The 9,833-nt window shown below is 41.7% G+C and overlaps 1 protein-coding gene across 1 annotated transcript; it reads left to right on the forward strand.

The window, feature by feature from the left end:
- The first annotated feature begins 4,069 nt into the window (after window positions 1-4,069).
- On the forward strand, window positions 4,070-8,788 carry LOC119300924 (probable serine/threonine-protein kinase PBL8). The gene is made up of 6 exons (XM_037577827.1): window positions 4,070-4,418; window positions 5,632-5,966; window positions 6,626-6,761; window positions 7,397-7,533; window positions 7,657-7,780; window positions 8,009-8,788. The coding sequence occupies exons 1-6, from the start codon at window positions 4,364-4,366 to the stop codon at window positions 8,455-8,457; spliced, it is 1,236 nt and encodes a 411-aa protein (XP_037433724.1). The 5' UTR covers window positions 4,070-4,363; the 3' UTR covers window positions 8,458-8,788.
- The last annotated feature ends 1,045 nt before the right edge of the window (window positions 8,789-9,833 follow it).

A 9,833-nucleotide genomic window follows, 5' to 3' on the forward strand; every position in this document is an offset into this window, starting at 1 on the left:
GATCTCGAAGATATTGCTAATAAGTTAGACAAATTAATGAAATCTCTTCATGGGTGGAGTCGGGTCCATATTGGTTATTCACCAAAGAAACTGGAGTGGGCTCGTAAAAGACTAAATGTGTTGTTTAGTAGGAATGATCATTCTGCAGTGATAGAAAGGAAGAAAATTCTTCAAGAGATGGATGAGCTTCTTATAAAGGAAGATATGCTATGGAAGCAAAGATCTCGTTTGGATAAGATAAGAGGAGGAGACCGTAATACTAATTATTTTCAGAGAAAGGCTTCATGGAGAGCAAAGAAAAATTATATTGCGGTACTAAGGAAGGATGATGGGGGTCTCACGGAAAATCTGGAGGAAATGAAAGGTATAAAAACTCGTTCTTTAAAAAACTTTATTCTGTTGACGACTCCATTGACCCGTCACATATTATTTCGTTGGTCAAACCCATTGTCTCTGATGATATGAATGATGAGCTTTGCAAACCATTTTCGGAACAAGAGATTAGTGATGCGCTTTTTCAAATGGGACCGTTAAAAGCTCCGGGTCCGGATGGGTTTCCTACAAGGTTTTTCCAATGGAATTGGGGTTTGATCAAAGAGGATATTGTTAAGGCTGTCCAACAGTTTTTTATTCTGGAATTATGCGAGAGGGGATTAATAACACAACTATTGTTCTCATCCCAAAAGTTAAGAATCCTCAGTCTATTAAAGAGTTCAAGCCGATCAGTTTGTGCAATGTTATCTATAAGATCATTTCCAAATGCCTTGTTAACAGACTGCGACCGCTCCTTGATGGTATGATTTCGCCTAGTCAAAGTGCATTTATTCCGGGAAGGTTAATTTCTGACAACGCTATCATAGCTTTTGAATGTATGCATTCGTTAAGTACGCTGAAAGATTTCAGAGGGGAATTTTGCTCATATAAGCTGGACTTGGCAAAAGCCTTTGATCGGGTGGACTGGCGTTTCTTACAATGTATGATGGGGGCTTTGGGTTTTGCACTGATGTGGATAAATTGGATTATGGCATGTGTTACATCAGTGAAATTTGCAGCGCGCTTCAACAAACAATTGTTGGAGACGTTTTCACCTACTCGGGGGCTCAGGCAGGGAGATCCTTTATCCGCGTATTTGTTCCTATTTGTTGCCGAGGCACTTTCTTTACTTCTTAGAGATGCTTCTACCAGGGGAGTTCTTCAGGAGTTCCATTTGAATAGACAAGCCCCAGGTATTTCTCACTTGCTGTTTGCGGACGACAGTATGTTATTTTTCAAAGGCTCCATTGATCAAGAAGTTGTCATTAAAAGTACGAGAAAGGGACTGGGCAGTTATTAAGTCCTGATAAGTGTTCCATAATGTTTGGGAAAAAGTGTAGTTTGGAGAATCAAGTGGCTATAATGGTAATCTTAAAAATTACGGTCGATGGGTTCGAAGATAAATATCTTGGACTTCCGGTTCCTGAGGGAAGAATGAAAGCTGGTAAGTTTCAATCTACTCAAGAAGAGGTTTTGAAAAGGCTCTTTGACTGGATAGAGAAATACGCTTCTTGTGGGGTAAAAGAAGACTTAATAAAATCAGTTATTCAAGCTCTACCTATGTATGCTATGGGTATTTTTAAGTTCCTGGCTTCCCTTTGTGAGGAGCTAACCCAGATTATCAGGAATTTTTGGTGGGGAGATGAGGAAGATCAAAGAAAAACACATTGGTTAGCATGGGACAAATTAACAAGGTCTAAAGGTAAGGGAGGTATGGGATTCCGGGATCTCAGATTATTTAACCAAGCCTTCTTAGCCAAACAAGCATGGAGGTTATTGGTTTATCCGGATTTGTTGTGTGCTAAGCTGATGAAGGCAAAGTATTACCCTCAGGGACATATTCTTGATACAGTGTTTCCTCATTCTGCATCACTCACTTGGCAAGGTATTATGCATGGTCTGGAATTACTTAAAAATGGTGTCGTTTGGCGAGTGGGTGATGGATCTAGTATTAATATTTGGAGGAACAATTGGTTATCCAGGAGCACTGGCCTTAAAATTTCAGCTAAAAGGCATAATACTAGATTGAGATGGGTCTCTGATTTGTTCTTGAGCGGGAGAAAGGTATGGGATGAAAATTTTATTAAGTACCTTTTCTATCCCCATGATGCAGAGGAGATTCTTAAGATTCGTATTCATACTTATGGGGATGGGAATTTTATTGCGTGGCACTATAAGAAGAACAATATATTTTCTGTTAAAAGTGCGTACAGTTTAGCGCTTAAGTTGAAGGATAGTCAAGATAAATTGGGTCAATCTAGTGGAGATCCATGTGGAGAAAGAAGGCTCTGGAATTTAATTTGGAAGGCTAATATACCTCAGAATATAAGAATTTTTGCCTGGAGGGCCGCAACCAATAGCTTGGCAGTCCAGACCAATAGAGTTAAGCACCATCAGATTACTTCAGGTATGTGCTCTATTTGTGAAGTAGAAGATGAAATCACTTTTCATGCTCTCGTTACTTGTTCTAAGGCTCGTGCTCTGCAACTCGCCTTGAGAGAATCATGAAATATTCCTGATGAAGAGTGGTTCAAATTCTCGGGGCCAGATTGACTATTGATTCTGTTGGATCATTTAAGCCTGCAACAGCGAGAGCAAGTTTTGTTTCTTTTCTAGCGAGCATGGCACCTGAGAAATGATTTAATTTTTGGAAAAGGGCAGGAATCCATTGCTGCTTCTGCAATTTTTGTGGTAAACTATTGGTCTTCTTTTACGTCCTGTCACGACACTGTCGAGGTTGTTCCTAGTAACAAAGGTAAAGGAGAATTGGGAGGTGCTACAACAGTTTTCGCAACATCACAACAACAGGTGGGATGGAAACCTCCACCAGAAGATTATATCAAGATCAATGTCGATGCCAGCTATGTGGAGAGTATCAATGCGGCCAGCGTGGGAGTGGTTGTTAGGAACTCATCTGGCGAAGTTATTATATCTTCGCCAGACTTTCTGGGTCAGTGCTACAGCGTGAATGAAGCTGAGCTGCGTGCTTGCCTCGCAGGCCTTTATATAGGTATTACTCTTCACAGTCCATTATTTTGGAGACTGATTGTGCTTTTGTCCGTTTTTCCTTGCAAATGAGAATCTTGACAGGTCCTCGCTCATTGATCTGAAGAAAGAAGCCTTGAGTATATCGAAGATGCTTAAGAATTTTAAAATTGCGAAAATTAATCGGAACGCTAATAAGGTGGCTCATGAAATTGCGAAGTTTAGCTTTATAAGTAAATCTGATGGGATTCTTCTTAATAGCGTTCCGCCTTGTGTGGTGAATTTTGTAATGAACGATTGTAATAACATTATTAATTGATTAATGTGTGGGGGGTTTTTCAAAAAAAAAACCTTCGGTATCCAATGATCATAGATTGATAAATCATGTTCAATAAGTGGTTTACCCATCCGCTCTCCGGTTGTACCATAAGGTTGGAAAAGGGTTACCACTTGTTCCTAAAACCAAATTCCTATAATTTATTTATGCAAGATCAAAGCGTTGTCTTTCCCTTTTCTTCTGTAGCTGGATTCCCCAAAGCCACGTAATGTGATTCCAGCGCAACACCTTTTGTTTTGAGACTATAAACAAATAAGATTGTCTGTTGAAATGGCAGGTAAATCATTATTGTTCACTTGCCAAAGAACTGTAAACCCTCTCTTTTTTTTGTTAGTCAAGTCAAGTCCATGAGCATTGTTCACTCGTGAAAGAATTGTTCCGGAGCAAGAGGAATCTTTGGCAGGCGGTGGATCCGTCTGTTCACGGTTCGTACATTTGTACCACACGGTGCCGGATTCCCAAACAAATCCACCAAGTCAACTGTTTACGGACCCTGTTTCTACGATGGAGACTAATTCTGCATCCCCTGGTTATTAATCTCTGAAGATTTTTCCTCCATACCGGTATCACATTGGGCTGCAAAAGTTCAGCAATATGAAAAAGCGAGCTACCACCAACCCATTATGAACTTCTCTGAAAAAATGTCAAGATGAAATGAAGTGAAATGGCGGTGGTACTTTTTGAGGACAGCCACAGGCACGGCCACGGCCACCACCCCTCCCCCATCACTCATCAGTCCTGCCTGTCACTCGTCACAAGTGAGTAACGGTTAAGGCTCTGCCGCCGGTGCCTCCCCTTCCTGCCGGCTCCTGTTTCGCACAGCCATCCGCTCCGCTGCTCCCCAGAGGACACACCTCTCCGCTGCCTCTCCTCTCTTCTCTTCTCTCCTCTCCTCAAGGATGAAGCTCGCTGGCCCGCCGAGGATGAGATGAGAGGCTGGGCCACCGCCGGCAGAGGAACAAGAGCCCCGCCAACCACCACACCGCAAGCGAGACGAGGAGGGCAGAGATGGGGAACTGCGGCACGCGGGAGGAGAATGCCGTCGTCGCCGCGCACGCGCAAGGTCCTTGCTTGTTCCTCCTTAGCCACCCTTCCCGACGCCGGGTTGGGGATTTCTTGCCGATGCTTGTTTTGGGGGCCGGTGGGTCCTGAGATCCGCGTTATGGAATTCCTGGTGGAATCGCCGGAAGAACATTCTTTGCTTCGATTTTTGTGACGGCGTCCGGTTTATTAGGATCTTCCGGCTGGTGACTTGTGCGGCGAATTCGGGCTTTCTTTCTTCTAGGGCCTGTTCCGAATCGGCACTGCGGAAGAGGGTTTTGATTGATTGAAATCTAAACTTTCGTCCTGACAAATATTTCTTCTGTATTCGAACGGGGGGTTTTGGGTATAGAATCTGCATTTTTTGCTCCAATTTTATCTTCTTTTTTGGTGAACTGTGGTGTCTTGAATCCCCATTTGATTTCTCTCCTCTGATATGAGTATCAACTTTTGTTCAACCGTGGTTTCTTGCCTCCTGCATTTGCTGCCCAAGTTGGCATTCTTCTCACCTTCCTTATCTTCTTTGTTCTTGCATCATAAATCCTGCTTCATTGAGCTCATTGGGAAATATTTACAGGCCCTTGCCCCAGTGGAACTGGAGGCGGCTGCAATCTCTGCCCTCCCTCACTCTGTACTGTTGACTTTCAGATTTTCAGAAAAAAGAAAGCCATGATCCTGCACGTTGGGTTAACATAATCTCTTCTAGTACCAAGTTGCCTTTTAAAAAGCAATCTGCAACTGTGTAGTAGATCTGGTGGTCCTGTTTACCCCTTGCTGTAACTAATTTGCGCGTGTGCAATCTTTTTTCTCTCTCTTATACTCAGAAACATAGTCCAAGCCAGCATTCAATGGCCTGCTCTCATTTCACTTGTCTTCATGTTACTTTTACAATTTACAGAGTTGCTAATGTAGAAAGTTGATGCGCTTGGGAATGAGACTTAACTGTCTTTCTTCTCTCTTTAATTATGCCTGTCAAAATAATAATATTGCTGATAATCCAATCCCTCTGTAATTTTCAAACTAATCACCTTCACTCAGCTCTATGTACTACATGAGTGAGTTCGATTTTTTTTTTCTTGAATTCCATGGTTTATGATTTCTTTATAAAACTAAGTATTAGATCTGTAATGCTTTACCCTTTTTAATGTGATAGTCTGTTTTTAGTTTATCCAACTGATGCATAAATGGCACTAACATGAACTTATTTTTCTGTCATTGCAATGGTATGTTTTCAGTTCAGCAAGTCCACTTGTTACAACATTCCGACAAGAATGCTCTTGCAGATAGGAAGCACACCCGCACCTCATCAGATGTGAGTGACCCTCCAACACCTAGGAAAATCGAAGATGCCAAGAACATTTCCATATACAACAATGTGATTGCATTCACGTTGTTTGAGCTTGAAACAATCACAAAGAGCTTTCGGGCCGATTATGTTCTTGGCGAAGGAGGCTTTGGGACTGTTTACAAGGGTTACATAGATGAGAATGTCAGGGTTGGCCTGAAATCACTGCCTGTTGCCGTCAAGGTGCTCAACAAAGATGGACATCAAGGGCACAGAGAATGGCTAGTGAGTAACCAAGTTATTCCGTTTTGTCATGCCTGATAGTGTTTACGATGTACATTGGCATGCTGAAAATTTAATAATTATTACAAGAACTATGATATATCTAGTTATGCATGTTATGTGTTGCAGCACCAGCACATAAGAAACCTTATTGAGAACTCCATGCACATTTAATTTTCTTAATATCATGCAAATTAGCATGCCTGGTCAGGATAATTCTCTATACACTAAAATGAAAAAATGACAAAAAACGTTTTCTTTAGTATACATTTAATTGAGAGTAGTAGATGTATTGCTGTAACTAATTTACTCAGAATGTGGAAACTGGAAAATTCGTAAGTTGAAAAAGGTTATTTTTATCGTGCATGTGAATGAAATAAGCGTAGCCCCCGAGTCGTGCCTGTAGTTACTAAAATCATGCATTCATTATCGTGTATTGGATTTGGAAACATAATAGTGCTATGGTCAGCACAAGCAACAACACCAACCAAAGAGACTGATTTCGTATGTAACTATGAAGAACGATGCCAGGGTTATCATATTGTTTTTTAGAAACCGTGTTCAATGGCTTTGGTCATATTATTACCCTGTTAAGTCATTTCTTTGTTTTTCTTTTCCTAAAAAGTTCTCAATGTGTTACTCATTTTTTATTTCTTTGTCAGACTGAGGTTAATTTCTTGGGGCAGCTAAGACATCCAAACCTAGTAAAGTTGATTGGATATTGCTGTGAAGATGACCACAGGCTGCTTGTCTATGAGTTCATGTTTCGAGGAAGTCTGGAAAACCACTTGTTTCGAAGTAATACATCTACTACTCTTGGCAGCTCACATGATATCATAAAAGAATTTCTGTGGCGCCATATCTTTACATATATTCCCCCGATTCTTTCTCTAATGCGATCAACACCATCGTCATGCTGACCACAACGTGGATAATAGAAGTATATTATTTTCTTGTCAGTATATCGGTGTGATGTAACTTTTCATTGCCATGTAGCATTAGGCATTTTTATACACTCACGCATGTAGCCAAGTGAGCAATGCCCAGTTCTCTGTATCTTCCCTGATCTAGAATAGCTTAATAAGTTCTGCTTGGCATATAAAATCAGCTTTCGGCTTGTTGGAAACAGATACTGGTAGACTCAGTTCAGGATTTGAACTTAATCATCAGCATTTGTGTTAGAGATTATCCAGTAAACTAGTAATTTCCACATGTAACTGCCAGTGCTTCACTTCTGCAGCTGAAGCCTGAATCTGGTCTGTTTGTTGTGTATTTGTTGAAAATTTATTTACGAGCTATATCCAAATTGCAAAAATTGCCTATTAGTTTATTCTTTCTCCTATTGTATGAGCTATATTTTTATTTTGGGTTAAACTTGTATATGAAACAGCGAAAAAGGTTTTGCTAACTCCTTCTCTTGTTTCCCCCCTCAGAGACCGCTACTCCCTTACCCTGGGCAACTAGGATGTCTATTGCACTGGGAGCTGCCAAAGGGTTGGCTTGTCTCCACAATGCTGAAAGGCCTGTTATCTACAGGGATTTCAAGACCTCAAATATTCTGCTGGACTCTGTTGAGTGTTCATACTTGGCTACTTGCCATGTTTCTTTTTTTCTTCTTAGTTCTTTGCATATCCATCAGAAATACCTAATTGTTTGTGATAATGACATTTGCCTCTTATTTACATTGCCACAGGATTATACTGCTAAACTGTCAGACTTTGGCCTGGCAAAAGCTGGCCCAGAAGGTGATGAGACCCATGTATCAACACGGGTGATGGGAACATACGGTTATGCCGCCCCTGAATATGTGATGACCGGTATTACCCTCATTTTCCAACAATATCTTTGGTAAATAAATTCGCTTAATAATGCCACAATGCCATTACCGCCAAACTGCATGATCTGAGATCACGCACAAATATATCATGTATTATGTGGAATAGTTTTTTTACCTTGTAAAAAAATTATTTTTCGAGGCGATACGCAAGAATGCATGTAACTTTTTTGTCTCTCCTGGCAACCTCATGAATATACCTACTGGACAGGTCACTTGACAGCTAGAAGTGATGTCTACAGCTTTGGTGTGGTCCTTCTCGAGCTCCTGACAGGGCGGAAGTCCATCGACAAATCCCGGGCAAGCAGGGAGCACAGCCTGGTTGACTGGGTTCGCCCCAAGCTGAGCGATAAGAGGCGGCTTCACCAAATCATCGACCCAAAACTGGAGGGACAGTATTCAGTGAGAGCAGCTCACAAGGCCTGCAGCCTTGCATACTACTGTCTGAGCCAGAACCCCAAGGCCAGGCCCCTGATGAGCGATGTCGTAGAGACGCTCGAGCCATTGCAGAGTGGCGGTGGGAGTGATGGAGCCATTGTTCAAGCCGGTGGCCTCCCTGACTATAGAGTTCGCCGCAGCCTGACCGGAAACAGCGTCCACTGCAGGGCCATTCCCAACCCCAAGTGCTCCCCTGCCGTGCCGGCGTGCAGGGTGAGGTGATAACAGCTTCTGCAGTTTCAGGTTCATCCTACCCACTGCTGCAATAGACCCAGTTGTACATTGCAAGCTTTTTCCGATGTGTAAATTTGATCCGCGCGCGCCGCTGTTGTTTTTCGTTTCTGCTGCTTGTAAGGCCCCTCTAATTTTCGCGGGGGTGGCCTTAAGGTATCCTTGAACAGAGCGATCCCCGCTGAAACCGACGGGTTTGAATCCCTGGAAATGAAATGCCGAACCAAGAGTGGTTGGTTGGCAAATGTTATGGAACTATGGAAGTTATGTCACATGTTGTAGCCTTTTCTTTCCCCGGTTATCGGTCCTGGATTGCTTCATATGTTTCTCTCTCTCATATGATAAGCTGCTACGAAGAATTAGAGGAGTTCTTGGTCATTTCCTTTCTAGCAAGAATTAGAGTACTGGAGTATGTTGCATGGTTTCAGATTGCCTGGCAATGGCTGTCGAACTAGCATCACCATAATAATCCTTCAGTATCATCAATTTGACCTGCCTTGCAACATAACCATCTTTTGTCAGCAGATATGAGCAATCAGTGTGATCTACTAGTAGTTGTCTATGCACATGACTTGAGCTGGTTTGCTGATCAATAAAAAGGGGAAACTAAAAAAAATCTTGTTCAAGTGGCCGGTCATTCTCAATCAATTCATGTGTAAATTAGTAAATTGGTGTGGTGCCATGGATCCGTGGTCGTTGTCACCATCATCGCTCCCATTACATTTACATGATCATCGTGTGTGACGTGGATCAAGCCAGATAAGCTCTGGCAAACGAAAGTGATGTATCTATTCAAGCATAACAGTGGATAAACATTATCTATCCATCCATCTATCTTTATCTATATGTATATGTCCATGGATTGATGTTCCTTTTCTTTTGAAGCCCAGAACCGTAGAAGTTGTTCTACGGTATTTTCATACATTAATTAAATATAAACCACTACATATTTACAAGCAAAAAGAAAAACCAAACAAATGTCCTATCCAATACCAGCTCTAGCACCCTTTGAAAAGAGAAACAGCTTTAGGAAACATAGGAATCAGATTAAGAGATCACAAAAAGAGGCACCAGCATCATAGATGGGTGTCAATCCAGCCTTCCTAACACCCTGCATTCTTGCTCTTTACTCTATGTCTCAGAAGCATCAGATCTTGTTTGAGTAAATGTTTCCAGGTGTTAACACTTGGCACTTCATTTCTAGTTGTTTTGCCATTTTTCTGATTCCAAATATTTCAGAATCCCAAAATTATTATATCCATGGCAACTGTTTTAGGGAAATCAAGAGAGATTTAAATTACTTCATCAACATGGATATCCCTCTTCTTTTATTGGGCAATAGGGCCAGCCAGCTGTCCCGAGTGAAT

Source organism: Triticum dicoccoides, chromosome 5A (assembly GCF_002162155.2).
Source record: "Triticum dicoccoides isolate Atlit2015 ecotype Zavitan chromosome 5A, WEW_v2.0, whole genome shotgun sequence".
NCBI lineage: Eukaryota > Viridiplantae > Streptophyta > Magnoliopsida > Poales > Poaceae > Triticum > Triticum dicoccoides.